The sequence below is a fragment of the Parasteatoda tepidariorum genome, chromosome X1 (assembly GCF_043381705.1).
Source record: "Parasteatoda tepidariorum isolate YZ-2023 chromosome X1, CAS_Ptep_4.0, whole genome shotgun sequence".
Classification (NCBI taxonomy): domain Eukaryota; kingdom Metazoa; phylum Arthropoda; class Arachnida; order Araneae; family Theridiidae; genus Parasteatoda; species Parasteatoda tepidariorum.
The window spans coordinates 51559787-51579230 of NC_092214.1; the positions used below are offsets into that span (position 1 = coordinate 51559787).

The window sequence follows — 19444 nt, forward strand, 5'->3', positions numbered from 1 at the left end:
AAACAATAAATGACTGTAAAATATTTTTCTACGTGGAAATTATCTTTGGAATAACGAGTTTTTCGATTGACTTAAAAAATTTCCGAAATATGGCCTGATACGCGGAAAGTGAAATCCCCCCTCGCCCCCGAAAGAGCCTGATAAAAATGTTTGTATTTATATAGATAACAAAAATATTTTGCTTTAGTTTAAAAATTGTTGCTCTGTGCCTCACTGATGAAACTATGATTATTTATATACAAGTAATAATGTATAGTCAAGTAATACAGGTAATAATCATAGAAATTAAATTACAATAAATAATTTGCCTTTCAATTTGCAATTTACTTTTCTTTTTTGGTCAGCCATTTATAATGTGAAACTTAAGGAATGATACAATTTTGAAAGCTTTGTTTTAAAGCTTTCATCCTGAACAAGTGAACAAGACTAATTAATTGGTGAAAAGAGAGAATAATAGTGTAAATTTATAAAGAATGATATAATAATAAAATTGGGGAAATTCAAACTATGCGAAAGGCTGTAAATATTTATACAGTGGAAAGTTACCATCTCATGGATCATGCAGCAGGTTCTGATCTTCCCGAAAGAGCCAAGTAAAATCTTTTATTGATATAGATTATAAAAATATTTTGCTTTAGTTTAAAAATTATTGCACAGTGCCGCCTAACTGATTATAAAATGACTTTTCTTTCGTTCACTTCATTTTAATGCAAAAAGTAAATAATATTAAGACAAAATTGCGCATTATAAAAATCAAATAAGTTCAATGAATAATAAATTAATAAAAAAATTGATTGTAGTAATCTTTTTAAAGTGTTTCATTGCTGTAGAAATATAAACTTTATGAATGTTTAATATTTATTTGAACAATTTAATTTTTTTAATTGTCGGTGTTATTTTATAATTCCTTAAATTAACCGAAAAATAATTATTTTATTAACTAGTAATTAATTATTCTAATGTAATGACTCTTATTTAATTTTACGATTAATTTAAATTATGAAAATTATTAATCTTTGTCTTAAAACTTTTAATTTAAAAATTCGGTAAGTAGTAGGATAAACAAATGAAATTTCATAATAAAGTTTCAATAATATTTTGAAACTATTTTGAATTTTATAAAATTCAAATCAATAACAAATTTAATATTTTTATGCTATAAGTAGCTTAATTTCTTTTATTCTTAAATTACCAATATTATTTAATAAATACTTAGGCTGAATTGAAAAATATTATAAAATTTTATTGGTAATTAAAATATTAAAAACTCAAATTCTATTTTTAGGGCATTTTTAATTTCAAAGAATGAATAATACACCCTACACATTCACATTCTTAAAAATTAGTAAAAAAAGGTTTTATTAAAAGTTAATTTTATCACCCATACATGTGAATTGATAATTGTGCTAGATAAACTAAATTTGGTAGGCTTGTCTATACAACTAAAAGATGACGTCTATACAATTCTCCGCTAGGCGCTTTTAGCTCCACAGTGAACATGCAAATCAGGATTGCTTTAAATCGTGTTCTACAATTCATAAGCGCTATTTTTCGCTAAATTTTGGCATAGTGTGTTCAAGGGCGCCGGCAGCGGGGTGCAAGGGGGTGCACTTGCACCCCCCTGGCTGTTTTTTNTGCTGGAATCTCATGAAATATTTGGGGATTTTTCGGCACTAATAGAGGAAGCAGATTTTATAAACAGCTCACTGACTTTCAACGTGGTCGTATAATAGGGCTGCGAGAAGGTGGATTTCCTTTCCACGCGATATTACCGAAAGAGTGGTGAGAAATGTATCCACTCTGCATGATTTTATTTTGTTGAACAGCCGACCCAATTTTGAGTTTATGACTATTAATGTTCAACTCCATAGCTTTGTAATTTTGAACTCAATACAGAAGATAAGGGAACTCCTGGATCAAGTATTGGGAGAAATTTGCCTTCGTGGATGACTTTTTGAGGGAACTAACCCACATTTACGTTGCATGGAGAGGAAAACCACGAAAACCTCCCATGGTTTGCCTTATGGCAAGGAGACTCTGACCAATGATCTGTCTACCACTGAGGATAACTTACGTCAGCACTGTGATTGGTGCAATACAATTGAGGAAATCTAATGATCGCTGGGAGTCAAACCCGGTTCACCTCATTGCAAAAAGAACGCTCTATCCCCTGTTGACAGCAGTGGTCAAAGGAAGATACTGCTTCAAGATGACCGAGTTCACTACTCAGAGGGTACTGCGACTATACTCAGAGGGAAGAACGCCGTGTACAGGCATAGGGCTGTAGCGCACCCTACTGCGTTTAAGTCGGAAAGTTGAGCTGTAGTTGGCATTACAGAGGCAGTATGAACTGCTACAAATCAGCTTCTTTAAGTACAACTTCGAGTTAGACATTCTGTTGCTTGCATTCCACACACTCCAAATGACTGCCATTTAAGATTAATCGAGTTACTGTACTGTATCTGTTTCGCTCACTGGAGAACAGAAAGGAGATCTGTTATGTTTTCTGATGAAAGTCGGTTCTATCTTGGTGCCAGTGAAAGCCGTATAGAAGGAGGCCAGAAAAGCACCTGCTACCAACCTGTCTCCGGCCTAGATACACTAAATCCACGTCTGGAGTTATGGTCTGGAGAGCAATTCTCTATGACAGCAGGAAAATTCCGTAGTTATTCCACGCACCTTGACTGCCAATTTGTAAGTCAACCTGGTGATTCAACCTGTTTTGTGGCAATGCATGAGCAGCATTCAAAGAGTATTTTACATCAGGAAAACTCTCGCCCTCATACTGCTGTTGCAACCCAACATGCTCTATAGAATGTCGACACGTTGCCTTGGCCTGCTAGATACTCACATCGTTCACCAATCGAGTACGCATGGGACATCATTGAACTACAACTTCAGCGTCATCCACAACCAGTATTAACTACACCCGTATTGACTGACCAAGTGCAACAGGAATGCAACTCCATCCCATGAAATGGCATACGGCATCTTTCAAAATTTTGGAGGTTACACCGGTTATAATTATTTCACATTTGAAATGGTTTTTCTAATTGCATTAACCTGTGATCTTGAAACTTTAATCAATTAAATATGTTACTCAGTTAAACGCATTGACAAAATTTCATTACTCAACCATAATTTTTCCTCGTTGTTGAGATTTTTCTTCTAATAGTGTATTTAGTTATATTATTCTTATTCTTATTCAGTTATATGTTTAGATAACTATTTTAAATTTAAGTTTTGAAGAAATATTTAGATTTTTTATTATTTATAGGACTTATATTCCATTACTTCGCACTTATGTATATTTTTTTTAATTTTGCATAAATAACATCTGTGCTTGTATGCATATGAAAAAATCGCATGAATTGTAAATCGGATTGATGAAAAATATTCATGCGAGAAACTCTAATCAGGTTTTCGTTCACATGCTATTTTTCCCCCTGAGAAATTCGTTTTCGGAATAAAGGGTCATTAAAATAGAAAAATTTCTGATTTAAAGCTCATTTTCCCTACTTGCGTTTCACGCACTTCCGATAGTCATCGAGAAGATTAGAGAACCTGATTGTTTAGTCTTTTTTTAGCTGACCGGAGTCAGAGTGAGGGAACTGCAAAAGCTTCTGGGTCTGAGTCCTGGACCAGTCATGGATATGCTTTCATTCTCTGTACTATCTGTTCTTACTGTGGGAGCAATTTTGGACCACCTTAAATGGTGCCACTGAAAGAGTGGCCAACAAATCTGTCCTAATTCTTTTGAATTGATGAATATCAAACCAGGTGGGCTTAGGACGAAATTGTTGAGTTTTTCATCGGAAATTTTTTTTAGCGATCAATTTCTAAGTCTGCTTCGACTACGATTGGATATGTGTGAACCGTATGCAGTGAAAATGCTCCATTAGTGGGAACATCTTTACTTTTTGCGGCTGAGCCAGGGCTGCGGTCAGTACGTGGGTGAGTGACCACTTTGATCAGCCTGCGTAGGGATCGAGAGTGAGCTGTTTTGGTTCTTTTTAAACTGCTCTACCGTAAAGTGCTCGACTTAGCGCGTAGGTGGTCGGCTACCAAAGCAGGGGAGCCATCCCGTCTGCAGGTGGACAAAATTGGATGACATGTTTTCAGATCATCCTCAGTGATGCTTCCCAGACCGTTGCCAATTAGCCCATTGCTCAGCTCTTGTTCGACGTAAATAAAGTACCTACATACCTGCGGCTGAACCAGATTGGTAAGCGTTGTCACCTGGTAAGTTTTGGTATTTTATTATTTACGTCGCACTAGAGTTGCACAATGGGCTATTGTGCGACGGTTTGAGAAACATCCCTTTTGGTGATCCGAAGATAAGATACATATGTAATCCCGTTTTACAGGGAGGAAACGTTCACGTACCTTCCTTCCGCAGATCGTAATATTCTCCTTACCTGGAGCAAGATTAATCTCAGCTAGTGTACCCTCAGAGGTATTGTTTTGTTATGGAACATTGGCAGATATAAAATCCCAGTGTATAAAATGGTGCACCAGTCACCATTTTATACACTGGGAGTCCTTAGCAGGCAGGGATCGAACCCACAACTTCTCTGACAAGGGCCCAATGCCTTACCAGGCAGTCTAACCCGACTCTCAAAGAATTTATTTAACGAATTATAATCTCCCTTAATTGCGATTATGGATGCGTGAATTGAATGCAGTGAGAAAAGCCCTTGATCTTATGATCTTATTTCTACTTGCATAGGCGAGCTATAAGTTGTACAATAAGTCACTACTGATCACTCCAGTGTGATTTCTTCGATCAATAATAAGTATTCGTGCAAGAGCGCGAAAGTGGAATTGTGATACTTTAATTTGCTTAATTATTTTCTATGAAGCAGAAAATCCTGCTATAAATCAGTATCACTAATTTTGTATTTTTGAAAAGTTATATTGTTTTGTCTTTAGATATTGCTGGTTTGGGTTTTGAATTATGAGTTCAGTTTCGAAATGTAAGTATTTTTATGACGTATTGTCTTTGTTTATATAAATGTAGATATTTTTCCTAAAATGATAACTTTCCTTTTTTTAACTATCTAGGTAAAAATTTGTGCATTTAATTTTGCTCATTAAGTAAATTATTCTTAACTTTCCATGCAGAAGTACTAAATACTATGAAGAATGCATCTATTCAAACTACGACTATTCGTCACGTATATGCGTTTATTCTTCCCCATTTTGACAATTTTGTGAACAATTTATTAGTCTAAAGAGGTAGTATGAACTGTAGTCAAGGCCAGACTGGTTTTTATGTTACTCTGGAACGAATTTCACCTTTAGCCCATTTCTATAAACACAAGAAGTCTTTTCGGTATTGTTAAACAAATGTTGAACTCCATCACTACTGTATCAACTTTTAAACATCCTAAAGACCTGTTTTGGACCATCTTTCATCCCCAAGATGTCAAAGGATTGTTTTTATTTAATTAAAAAAGAGGAAAAAAAAAGTTGGTTTGCCCTGGAGGTTAGCTATGAGTTACTCTTCAAGTTTGACACTTTCTGGATGCTTGTTATTTTTAATGTTATCACGTGCCATTGCTGGAATCTCATGAAATATTTGGGGATTTTTTGGCACTAATATGGATGATCTTCCGATCTTTTTTTTATTCATTTCTTAAGGGTTTTTCAAAGTTTTTTCCGATTTGGTAATTTTCTCTTAGATTATTGTGATTTAAATTTTTAAAAGCATTTCCTGGCCTGTCCTCTTGTGAGCTTAGTGACATATAATGTTCTCGTGGAAATTTTTTCTTAGTATAACATAATGAATGAATTTTTTCATCATAAGACAAAAAATTATTACAGGTGTTTTTTTAGTATAACATCTAAAGAAACATGTTAGAATTATTTATGCTTTACTGTAATTGTTTTTTACTGTAAACCTTTGTTAACAAACATTTATAGATTTTGATGTTAAAATCAAATACCAATTCATGTAGTAGTCTTGTTTGTTTTGTTAATGAGATATAAGATTAAAGAGATGTTTTTATAGTATTGGAAAGTATCTTTTTATCAGTTAAAATTATAAAGTTGTTAAAAAAGAAATTATACCCTTTTGATTAAAAGGGTTAATTAAATTTGTCTTTGAAAGGTAACAAGAGTTACTAGAAACAAAAGTCTCTTAAACTGGAAATTTTTTTAAAAAACAATATTCCTATACATATGCTACTTATGTACTTATGACTGGAAAACTGTGTAAGGTTAAGCAAAGGCGGTGTTTGTACTTAAAATTCATAATAAGTCTTATCAGTTACTACCAATTTATTTTTACTTCTAATATTCCATATTGTTAAGTTTTTCGGTTCACAATATGACTTGTGCTTTTTATCAGTCAATTTGTAAATATGTTTAATTTTATCTAAAGACGTAAAGAACTGAAGAGAATACTCAAAACATGTAACCCCTTAAACTTCTTCTATGTTGTGATATTAATTTCCTTAAATCAATTTATTGTTCATAACTTTTTAGATACATAAAATACAGAAGAATCTTTTTAATGATAAAATTGCATGCAAATTTATTTGCAAAAACCAATAATAAAACTGTCTTGAATATCAAGCCTGTTCACACATTTTATAAGCAGAACATAACTTGAGGGATGCACAGGTAGTTTTTAATATTCTTTTTCAGATTTAGAAACTTGATATTGTTTTAACTAATTTTTCCATCCTTATAATGCCCAATGTAAATAGAATTCAAATAAAGATTATTCAAAATTAATGAAACATCAAAACCAAATTCTTTTTAGTATTAATTGAGGACAACATAAATTAAGGGACTGAATCTTACTAGCATTACAGTCATATTTTTTTTTAAAATTTTTTTTTTTTAACAAAGCTCTAAAGACCTATCGAAACTGTTTTTTTTTTCTGCTCAAACATTTTTCTGAGAATGGCCAAAGCAACCTCCAATTCATTGTAGTTGTAAAATTAATAAAGAAAACATTCTGATGAATGCAAATAGATAAACTTATTATCTAATATTTATTTATATTATCACTTTTTATATAAGTGCATGGTAATGTGAAAGTTTTGTATGTTAAGTTTATTTTTAGCTTTAACTCTTTATTTATTTTTCATAGATAGTGAAATGTGTGATTTTGTTTGGCAGTATGAAAAACGTAAAAAATGGCATTCTTTCAGTACTAATGATATGCAACTTTTAAATGAAGCTGTAAAACAAGGTGAATGTTCAATTCCTCTTCCTACAAAGAAACAAAAGATTACTCTGAATTTAAATAAGATGTGTCAAATTAATGATGTTACTCGTTATGAACAAAGGATTCGTTGTTTAATAACTAATTCTGGTTTATATGCTTGGCTATGGAGAAATGATAAAAGTGACTGGGTCAGCTTTGTTCCTCAAATAGCATTTTTGTTAGAAGTAGCTTATCAAAAAAAAGAATTGAAACTAATTCTTTCTAATTATGAATTTGACTTGGAAAATTTTGAAATGATTTGTTGTAATACGAATGATTCTCAACTTATTAAAAGAGAAAGTATTGATATCTCAACAACTTCTATAGAAGATATTATTGAAAAAAGTAAAGAAGAGTTTGCTAAAGCTTGCTGTGCTGAATTTTCAAGGTAAGTATAATTGATCCTATTTGTAGTTTTTTATTAATTTTTATTATATGTTGACTCAAGAAATTTTGTTAATGCAATATTTTATAAGCAACCTAAATAATGGTTACCATAATATTCTGCCTTAGATTTAGTTGCCTAATTTCCCAACTTTACCAGGGTCTAGTATCATTATTACTTTTCATAAAGTTAACTATAAAAAATGTAATTCAAAAATGTGTGGTCTTCTATAAAGAAAACAGCGACATTGCAAAGATTGCCAATAATTAGATCAGCAGATTATAAAATCAGCCGCTTTTTTAAATAAAACCTATAAGAACAAGATCATTACAAAATCATAATATGCTATAACCAATTATTTTAGGCAAATTAGGGGGCCCAAAATGTGGCATTATGTGTAACTATGTATATATATACCCTAATGTAGCAAATAAATAAGAAATTAGGAGGTTGGAATTAATTTTTGATAACTTCTTAGACTAGAGCTGTTGTTTTATTTGTGTGTCAACAAATGGAGCTAGCTCCCCATTGAGAAACAAAGAGAATAAGTTTCACTTCTGTTTCTTAAAAAAAACATTGTGTTTTTGTTGAGAATTTTAATTCATATATCCGTATTGTTACAGTTTTCCAGCACTAGATTTTTTTCAGAAATAAGTTTTTTTTTTTCATGAAAAATGATGGTGGTATATTAATATAGATGGCATTTTACAGATTGCACCAGACTGCAGGTAAAATAATCTCTTTCTTACCAATTTTCTATTGTCTTTAAGTTCAGATTCAATATTTTGTTTGAATCTGTGAAAAACCCTCAATTAGCCGTATTTTAACAAGTGGCGAGCCAGACAGGATTTTACTGATAATCTAGTCTGATATATTATAATTATTTTAGTTTTAATTTCTTGTAATATGAATAAATTAAAAGCAAAGCATGCATTTTGCCTAATGACATTTACGAAAACATTAAATCAGATTAAAGAAATTTTAGATAAAGGTGTTAGTGGTGAAATTATTGAAACTGATATAGGAAAAATTAAAGATGGGCTAGTTAAGCTCGAGGGTATGCCCAAAGATATAAAACAATATGAAAATGATATGATTGATATTTTAATAGATACTAATATTAAGGAAATAGATATTTATAACAATGATCAATTCCCTGAAAAGTATACTGGTGAATTTATTACAATAAAGAGGAGAATAAATGACGGTATTAATAAACCTGTTATTGAGAATATTTCTAGTAATGAATCCAAAATTAATAAATATGTTCTGAAAAAGAAACAGTACAAGCTACCTGAGATCGATATTTAGCTATTTGATGGACAGTCAATTATCTTTTGTTTTGGTCACAGTTCAAGAAAATACATGAGGATAGTGAATTTGAAAATTGTGACAAGTTTCAGTATTTATTGCCGTCAGTGCAGTCCGATCCTTGTGCCAGAGAACTTTTAGAGAGTTATTCTTTGACTTCCGAAAATTATGTCAAAGTGGTGATGATATTTCAGGAATGTTTCGGAAATAAAGAACTGTTAGTTGAAGTATTTGTACAGGAGTTTCTTAAGTTAATTATAGCTAATGCTCGAGCTAACTGTGACTTCCATTACCAGACCTTTACATGAAAGTAGAAGCCTATTGAAATCCTTGTAATCCATGGGCCTTGATTCCGAAACAAATTCATCATGGTTATTTCATATGGTGGATTCTAGTTTGCCTCAAAATGTGTTAAAAGTTTAGCAAAGAAGTTTGCTTTCTCAGAAAAATGTTGTTGAAAACAAAATTTCCGGTTTGAATTTATCAAGATTAATGAAGTTTTTAAAACAGGAAGTGAAAATGGAAGAAGGATTACGCTTTGTGAGATCAGGTTTTGAAGCTTTAAAAGTAAATGAACACTTTTGAGGTGAATATAAAGATAAGAAAAAAGAAAGTAGATTGCCTACAGCTGCTAGTTTCTTAACGAGTAAAGAATTTTTATGCATTGTTTGCGTTAAAGCTCACCCTAGTAAGATTGTTTTGCAGCCTAGGGACTAGAACAACAAGACTTACAAGAACGTTCTAACAAAGTTAGAGAAAATTATTGTTGTTTAAATTTTTTAGACAAGGTCATAGAGCCAAAGTTATTAAATGTCATATTTGATTTAAAGCACTTGCCAAATTATTATGCACGTGTTTCCCTTAAATAAGGATAAAAGAACTGATATGGCGCATAGTAGTATTGCAAAACAAGAGTGTTCTGGTGAAATAATGCTCATGACTCTTGAGGTTGTAACTATGGGTTTAGATTGTAGTTCTCATAAAAGCCATAGTTTGAAAAGTGCTGCGTAAGAGCTGGGTCTAAAAGCTTTTTCTACGGAAAATTTAGCCTCTTTTTTGTTTGGTAGTTTAAAATTAGATGTTAAACCCCATGCAAAGTTTAAGATTCAATTAAGTGCACCCAGGGGTAGTTCGAGGATTGTTATGGAAGTAAATTGTTGAAATCAAGATATAATTTGTAGAAATATCTGCTACCTAAAAGTTGTTTGATGAAAGTGCTTAAAAAATCTAAAATTTGGCTTTCTGATATCTGAACCGGATGTCCTAAAATAGTATTGCTCATAGGAAGTGATGTTTATGGGAAACTCTTAACAGGCCAGGTTGAACAGTTGACAGAGGCTCTCACTGCAATTTAGACTAAATTAGGATGGGTAGTTTGTGGACAATTAGCTTAAATGAACTGAATGTGCCAGAACTATGGAAGTTAGAGACAATAGGTATACGCAAACCCAGTGAAAGAATGTTAAAAGCTAAAGAAGATAATTTTGCTTTGAGCGATTTGTGCTAGAATTAAGTAGAATCAAGATAGCTATTGTGTTTTTCTGTCTTGGATTAATGAACCATAAATTTCTTCAAATCGGAACATAGCTAAAAAAACTCCTTAGCACCTCGAAAAGATTAAAATTAATTAATCAGTATTCGGATTAGGAGAATGTATGCCTTGAATGTGAACAGGAAGGTGTTATTGAGAGGGTTCCAGATGAAAAATTAGATATAGAATGTCACTATCTTCCCCACCATCCAGTAATAAAGACTGGTTGTCTAACAACAAAAGTTAGACCAGTCTTCGATGTGTCATGTAAGGTCGGAGGAGTCCCTTTTCGCAATGACTGTTAAGTTAAAGAACCCATCTTTATAGAGCAGATATTCTTTTGAGATTAAGAGAAAATGTCTTGGCGTTAGTTGCTAAGATGTGCTTTTCTTCAGATTGAGATGAAAAGGAATCACAACTACTTGCCATTTTTATGGTGGGAGAATTCTAATAAAATCAGACTATTTAGACATTAAAGAGTAGTATTGTGGGTGACCAGTAGTCTGTTTTTACTTGGAACAGTAATACATTGCCATCTGGAAAATTGTTTCAAAGTCATGCAATCCACTGCAGAAAAATTATTAACTTCTTTGACATTAGATCTACATAGATAATTGTGTAACATCTGTAAATAATATAGCAGAACTAGAAATTGTTTAATCATCAAATACATTTGCCGCCGTGGCAAAAATGGATTTAAGAATGTGGGAATTGGTACTAGTGAATCAACCTATAAATGAACCCCAGATTGCTGAACTGTTTTCTGCAAAGGATTTTGATTCTTTAGTCTCTGTCTTAGGTCTTCAGTGGGATAGGAGGAGTAACAGTTTGATGATGTGTGCTAATTTTGAATTGATGAAAAATAACCCCACAAAGTGAGAAATCCTATCAGTTACTCAGAGTATATTTGACACCATTGAGTTTATATATCCTGTTATCTTGCCAACTTAGGCTTGGATGGTAAGGACACTATAGGACACACCCCTTCCTGAGGAGATTTGAAATAAATTTCTTCTATAGTTCAAAGAGTTAAACCACTTTCTGTTATAAAAGTGCCTAGTTAGAATATGGTATGGTTCCAAGGAATATTGGTCTATTCAAATATGCTGTGATGCAAGCCAATGTGCATATGCTAGTGCAATATTTCTTTATTATGAAGATGAAGAAAAGATTCATGTACAATTGATTGCTGCTAAATCACATCTTGCACGAGTTAAAAGGTTAACCATACCAAGATAAGAACTCCTTGCTTGTGTCCTAAGTGCTCGATTGTGCAGCTATGTTTCAAAAGCCTTACAGTTATTATATGTGCCCAAGTATTTCTGGTGTGATTCCTCGACTGCTCTCACACGGATCAGATGCAATGATCAGCAGGAAACTTTTGTCGGAAATAAGAGTTGAAGAGAGATGTCAAATTTCCAATGCTAAGCAATGGTTATATGTTCTTGGGCCTCATAATCCAGCAGACTGCCTATCCTGAGGTTTTGCAGTTCTACAAAGTTGATAAGTACCAGATAGTGGGAGGTCCCTGAATGGCTTAAAACATCAAATTACAGTCGTAGTGCAGAACCACTACATTGTGAAGAATTTGTAAATACAGAAAAGAGAAAAGGTGTTACCAAATGCCTTATTATTAAAGATGTAAATCTATGGAGGTTTGAAAGAATTTAAAATCCTGGATCATTCATGTATTCCTGGATTTCCTGGATCATTCATGTATTTGCATGGGCTCTGAGATTTCTAAAAATGCTCAAAAGAAGAGAATATCAAAAAATATACTGAATGTGGGCAGACAACTAGAATGCTGAAAATACCCCTTGACCATTGATTTAGTAAGAATGTTTTCCAGAAGGAAAATATTTTGTAGAAGGTCTGATGATTGCGAAGAAGGAAGAAGGTTTAATCTGTGTAAAAACTAAAATAATCCAGCAATATGAGGAATTTGCTTTCCCTTTCACAATCCTACTTTCTGCTAAACATTATTTGGTAAATTGTCTTATAACAGAATTTCATTTGAACAAATGTCAAGTTTTAGCAACTAGTTAGCGAAGTTTAGCGAAGGAATTATTAGATAATTTCAGCTAGACGTGCAATCAGGAACATCATTACGAAATGTGCAGTATGTGAAGATTTACAAATAAACCAATTATATCCGAACCCATTCACCTACCCTTAGATAGGGTTCAAGATGCATCAGTATTTGAAGTCACAGTAATGACTCTTTGCGGTCCCTTGTTTTTGAAAGCCAAAAAGAAAGTCTGGATTGTGCTATTTACCTGTGCGATTTGTTATGCAATACATTTAGAGCTATTTACCTCCCTCAGCACTAAGATCTTTATACTAGCATTAAGAAGATTTATTTTGCTGGAAGGGGACTTCCTTCAATTGTGCATGCTGACAGTGGTACAAATTTCACAGAAAAGAACTTTTGACACTTTGAACTTTTTCACAGAAAAGAACTTATGTTAAAAGATCCAGATCTTTGTGTTCCTGATATTGGCGGGATTGACAGCAAGAAGTTGCAACTCTGAAACCAGTACTGCTAGAAGCTTTGGAAAGAGCTAAGGGGTCGATTCCATCGAGAATACTTGAGTCAATGTGAAGACGAAATCAAGTGTGGTTGGAAGTTGAAGAGGTTGGATGTTTTTGCCATAAGTTTAAGAAGTTCTATGAATTTACCATTCGTTGAAGATGTTGATGAAAACAGGATAATGAAAATGACAGCTGAAGATGAAAACTGGATCATAAATTAATAAAACTTTTATTTGGTAGTATTTGTAGAGCTCGAGATACAAATATATTTAATATCGATAATAAGACTTTCTAAGTTGAATAATAAATTTTGAATAATAATATTAAAAAGAGCAGGCCATGAGAGACAAATCCCTCATGACCTGCCTATTTAAAAGCCAAATTAAAAAAGTAATTGCATTGCTCCCAACAGACATTTAGAATCATGAGAAGAGATCCATGGTTGGTGATTTATTGAAAAATAGCATAGCCAAAAAAATATGAAGTTTGAAAATACTTTGGCAATCGCGAATCGCCAACAAGACTGTGAGAATTAGCATAACCATGCAACAAACATATTTGTATTAAGAAATTAATGAATGAAGACTTATAAATCGATTTTTGTTTTCGATTAGGCGCGTCAGTGAATTAATGAGTCTGCATTAGTATTGAAATAAGAAGTTGGCTGTTACATTGATCGATAAGAAAAGAATAAAATATTCTATGTTCGCTTCAAATTAAAAAATTAACTAATAGATTTAATTTAAATATAATTCGATTAAGAATGATTAAAAAAAGGCAAGTTTAAGTAACTAAAGATATTTTAATTGCTAGGAAATATGTAATGCCAATTGTGGCATCACAGTCAATTTGTACAAGGATCTAGCACTGTCAGTGGAACACTGAAAGTAAGAAATGCAGTCTTTGTGGATCTTGAGAACCAAAAACAACTCGAATGGCCAATGGCTGTTGTGAACAAGATATTACAAAGTCGTGATGGTTAAGTTAGAGTAGTAGAGATTGAATATACTGAAATAAAGTAGTTTTTTTTTCTTCATGAGAAATTATGGTAAATTAAAATTGATAGTATTTTGCAGACCATAGGTAAAAAAATCTTTTTCTTACTAATTTTCTATTGTCTTTAAGTACAGATTGTCAATTTTTTTATGAATCTGGTATAAACCTGTTTCAACGGTTAGTTGATACTTTCATTTTCCAATTAGTTTTTTTTTAACAGCTGTAATATGAGGATAAACCTGAAGCAACATTATGTTATCAGTACGTTATTGTCACAAAAAACCTTTTGTTATTGTTACAATAAAACATTTTCTGCAAAATTAGTTGGATGCATCTTGCTACCACTTAATCTGTTTTGTTAACATAAACCATAGGATAAAATTCTACTCTTGATCCAGCAAAGGTGGCAATCTGTATTTTTGTTTTTAGTTTGTCTCGTCCTTAAATAATCCCTCGTAGTGCTTGTGTTTTTTGGACTTAATATAATTCTGATTGGTTATAGATGTATCAACTGGAAATTACTGCTATCAAATAAAAAACATACAGGATTCATTCTGAAAAATTCCCTTAGACTTTTTTTCATGATCAAATGGTATATAAATTTTTATTTTCAGTTGAAAAAATAATTTGCCAAGACTCAATTATTTTCGAAAAAATTTACGATTTGTCGAGATAGCGAATGCTTAGTTGTGGCCCTGCTTAGGTTGAGGGTTAAAAAATATTATGGGGAATGGGAGTTGCAAAGGAATCTTAATTGAAATTGTTTGTGAATAGGGAAAAGTTAAGGAAGGCCTAGATCATCATTTAATGTCAATGATCATCAAGTACTTGATACTTTAATATACTATCTACAAAAACATGAATTTTATTGAAATAGTCAAAATTGGGCTAATCAAAAATTAATTATTCAAGTGTGCAGTATATAATTTGTTAGTAATTATAGGGCTGTGGACTCAGTAGGGAAAATGAGCAATTCTTACTCTGACGCCCGGAATTTTGGACAGACTCCAACTCCCTCATATTATCATATAGGCATGTTACAGTTTATTTTTTTATATGCAAAAGAAGTAATAGATGTTACAAAAAAGTTGGTGACATAGCTGAATATTATATTAATTAGCGTTAATTACGAAATTGAAAAACTGGTTTAGTTATTTCTAAGAATCAGTATAGCTTCAGCAAGATTCTTTTAAATTGAGGACCATTGATCTGATTTGATAAACTTCAGGGGTGAGAATAGCCTTTTCTCACAAACTTTAGTACGAGGAAGAACCATTATTGTTAGGGCTACTTATTTTAACTTTTCAGCATATATTTGTTTAGGTTCTAAGAGAGATGTCTTGCAAAAGCAATCTTTTATATTTCTTCAAGGGTTGTGTAGAAATTTTGTATGTATTTTTTCATTTTTATATCTAAAGGCTTTTCTTTACATCCACTTTTGCCTTAGCTTTTCTAATGTTATTTAATTATTTCATAAAATCTTAATTCCTTATTGGATGAGGATGCAATGATAGAAACTTAGTTGCATTGTCTGCAGTCTGACTGTCCTGATTTGAATTCTCCAATTCTTCTGAGAATAATTTCATTCTTAGTGAAAGTTCATAAATGGCTTTCTTTGCCTTTTTAATTTGTCTGTCATCCAACAAAATTCAGTGTTTTGGATATACATATATTGAACGTTGTAAGATCTCATTGTCTAGCAAACTAGCTTGTTTTTTCTTCATTAAATTATTATATGTCAATAAAATAAAGAATAACCAAATATTTATTAATGTTTATAATTCATAAACAAAAATAACTCACTTTGTTTTAATTTTTTTTTTCAAATTTTAACTGCCCCAAAAAAGAAGTTTGAATCTACATGTTTTAAGCAACTCTATGATGACTCCTTTTACTAAAAAATCTGCTTGATTCTGATTCTGACTCCACAGTTCTGATTAATTATATTATATTTAAAATATAAAAGACCTTTTATTTAAAGATGCTCATCAAACTGGACAAGAATGTCGTAAATAAAAGGAACATGATAATTCCCTTCAAAACTAAAATTTAAGTGTGTACAAATTTAATTATAGTTTGTTAAACACCTAAGTACTATCTGAAACTTAGAATTTATTCATTTATTTTATTAAAAAGAAAAACCTGACATTTTTGTTTATTTACCCTTTTTTTTGTTGTCTTAAAGTACATGAATTTTCCTACAATTCTGAAGTATCCATTTCTTTCTTTTGCTCTTCGTGTCTTAGGAAGAAAAATTTCAGTCCCTGCAGCATAACTGCTGTTATATTGAATGATGGTGGTGGATATGAAGATTCAATCTTCATCACTACTACACTCCTTAATTTCAGCTATTGAGATTGCCTTTGATTCACAAGTCACATTACATGCCTTTCTTCTTCTCTTCCCTGACCTTCAAAAAAAACTGAAATAAATATATTCCCATATTCCTATTCAAATTGGGGACTTAGAAGGATTTTATCCAATTTTAAAGTCGGGGTTATTATTTCTTATAGTAGCTGAACCACCGACATGCAAACTTGTTGTCTGGTTTCATTTGCTTCTGTGGCTGCTTGACATTACATTCTTATAGTAGCTGAGCCACCAACATGCAAATTTTTTTTCTGGTCTCATTTGCTTCTGTGGCTGCTTGACATTACGTGAAAATGTAACCATTAACAGTTGGTTGAAAATTAACTCAGAACATTGGTATTTCAGGCAAATAGTATTAGAAGTTGCTTTAAGTACCAGGATTTTTATTTTATTGATATATTATATGACAGGGGACAAAACTGAAAAGACATTAATAACAGGAAGTTGTTATTTATGAATGACTGTAAATCTGAGTTCAACTGTGTTTCAAGATTTTCGATACTACGAAAAAAAATATAATTAATTATAATAATTACTGAGGAAAGGATTGGGGAAATGTCAATACCATTGTGGATTTAGTGGGTAATAAAGTGATTATTCATATTTGAAATTTGCAGAGCAGCACTTAACTCGTGATTAAATCATTGCATTTAACTTTCTGACATGCTGGTATTTATAATATTTAATATAAAATTTGTTTTATAAGTATTAAGACATTTCTTAAAAGAATCAGTGATTTTTCAAACAAATTTTGCCTAAATAGGTGACGATCAAGGTGTTTAAACTAGTTTTAAGAGTTGATTAATGTCGTGATATTTAAGAGTTAATTATAATTGGTTGTAGGAAGCTTTTTAATTGAGATTTTCTATTTGCAGAAAGTTTTTAATTTAATCTAAGTCTGCATCTAGTATGTGATAAAGCTAAAAGAAATTAATTGTTTACGCATTTCGTTTACAAATTGTTCATTTTCATGTCCATAAAGATGCTAAGAAGTAGTAGTATCACTTTTCGTTATTTGCCATCTTTGTTTTGATAGCTATTGTGAAACAAATATGTACGCAAAATAATCTGCAATAAATCACAATAAACAGAGATTCTATAATGTAAGTCAAAATAAAACATCATCAAACATCAGTGCCACATTTCTGGTATGCTAGCAATAAAAAAAATACATACTAAAATGAATTCCTGAGCGTTATAAAATCTGTGATTAAAATGAGCATTTTTGACATAAGACATTATTGTAACTTATAATATTTGTCTATCTGTCCAGTATATTCTCTGTCATTATTTTTTCTATATTTACTTCAAATATTTAAAATGTTTTTAAATGTTTTTTTTTTTCAGTCTTAAAAGGTTATTTGATAATATGTCTCCTATACCAGATGTTACTAGCTTACCAAATAAAAAAAGGCGAAAAGGAACTAAAGCGAATGATGAAAATGAAGATGTTATTCTTCCTGTGCCTGGAATTTCAAAAATCAAAGATAATCTTGGTTCCCTTAATGGAAAGGAAAGTACTTTCAGTGATGTTCCAGTTGATGCTGAATGTCCTATTAGAGCTGATTTCCATGTTTATTCGGAAAATACTGCTTTTTCTGCCACTCTAAATCAAACTAACTTGCAGAATAATAATAATAAATTTTATTTTATTCAACTATTGAAACATAATGACAAGGAGCAATATTATGTTTGGCGTAGATGGGGTCGTGTTGGACAACGTGGACAAACAAGCTTGAATAAATATGGTACAAGTCTTTCTGAAGCAAAAATTGAATTTGAAGGAAAGTAAGTTTATATTTGAAGCTCACAAATGACTTTTTTATAATCATAAGATAAGTTTCTTCTTTGCTTATTTTAAAAATCATCTGTTTTGACACGTCGTGAAAGGAATTTTTCTTTTATGTAAACTAAGTTTGTAAGTTCTATTTTTTCTGAGATAAGATTTTACTGCCAACATTTTTTTAAAAATTTCTGCATGTGTTAAAAGATAAATTTTTTACTCTTTTTTACAAATTTTATGGAAAGTCTAAAAAAGAAATATGTTTTCTCATATATTAAATGTCTTTCATCCTGTTAATATGTGAAACAGTCTTTAGTATGGCCCTTATATTATAGCGAGCAGTCTTTGATTGTAACAACAGATACACAAAGCCCAGTAATTTATTCTGTGGATACATTATTTTAAAGTCCTTTAGAATTTCTGAACTAAGTGGTTCAACCAATGTAGCCACCAAAATTTAGTTTAAATTTTTTTCTTTTCCAAAAAATCACTTAAACAAGCCTTAAACATTTTTGGGCTTTCTAAAAAAATGTTTCCATTAAAAGCAAGTCTTTTGATAGCAACAGTTTAAAAAGAATTATTTAAACCACTGTTTTTTTTTTTTTTTTTTTTTTTTTTTTTTTTTTTCCTGTTACTACACAGTAATACACTACTACATAGTGACTACATAGTAACATTTTGAATAAAGGAACAACCTTGTATTTTTATTCCAGGCGATCATTAAAGTCCGAAAGTTGGTGAAATAATAGATTGCTTAACATTATTGACTATCAAAACAAAATGTTATATAGTTTGTCTTAAATAAGGACTCCTCCAGACAATCGTCTGAACCTGTGGCGGTGACTATGGTAACGAGGTACGACTATTTCATGTAGAGGTGCGGGGTCACTGTTTTAGAGTGGTTATGGCTCGGGTCGTAGGAATTTCTTTATTCGGTCTATTGTGTTAATTCCTAGAGTGAAACTACTCTCCATAAAATGTGACATTCTTGTTTCCATAGAACCGGACAGCCTGAGATTTTGTGGCGGGAGGAGTTCTTAGCTTAGACAAACTATACCTTCATTTGAAAATTAAAATTTCTGGTATACATCCATTAGTGTATTCTTTATCTTTTTAAATTGCTTTCTGAGGAGTATAATAAATTTAGGAACCTCTTTTTTTTTCTTTATATTTTTCTTTATATGTTTTTCTTTATATTTTTGATGTGATTATCTTGAGTAGTTTATTTTTGAGTTAAAACATGTGGTATTCATATCTGATAGATTTTGTTTAGATTTTATTTTGATTAGACAGTTTGCTAGACTTATGTTATTTAAT

General features: G+C 31.6%; 1 protein-coding gene across 2 annotated transcripts in view; it reads left to right on the forward strand.

The window, feature by feature from the left end:
* The first annotated feature begins 4743 nt into the window (after positions 1-4743).
* Positions 4744-19444, forward strand: part of LOC107443764 (poly [ADP-ribose] polymerase 2) — a 46232-nt gene continuing 31531 nt past the window's right edge. The window contains exons 1-3 of one of the 2 annotated variants that reach the window (XM_016057730.3): positions 4744-4976; positions 7103-7607; positions 17692-18132. In XM_016057730.3, coding sequence (XP_015913216.2) covers positions 4958-4976; positions 7103-7607; positions 17692-18132 — 965 coding nt within the window. In that variant the 5' untranslated portion in view covers positions 4744-4957. The remainder of the gene's footprint in view (positions 4977-7102; positions 7608-17691; positions 18133-19444) is intronic. The other variant, XM_071187960.1, reaches the window with a different exon arrangement.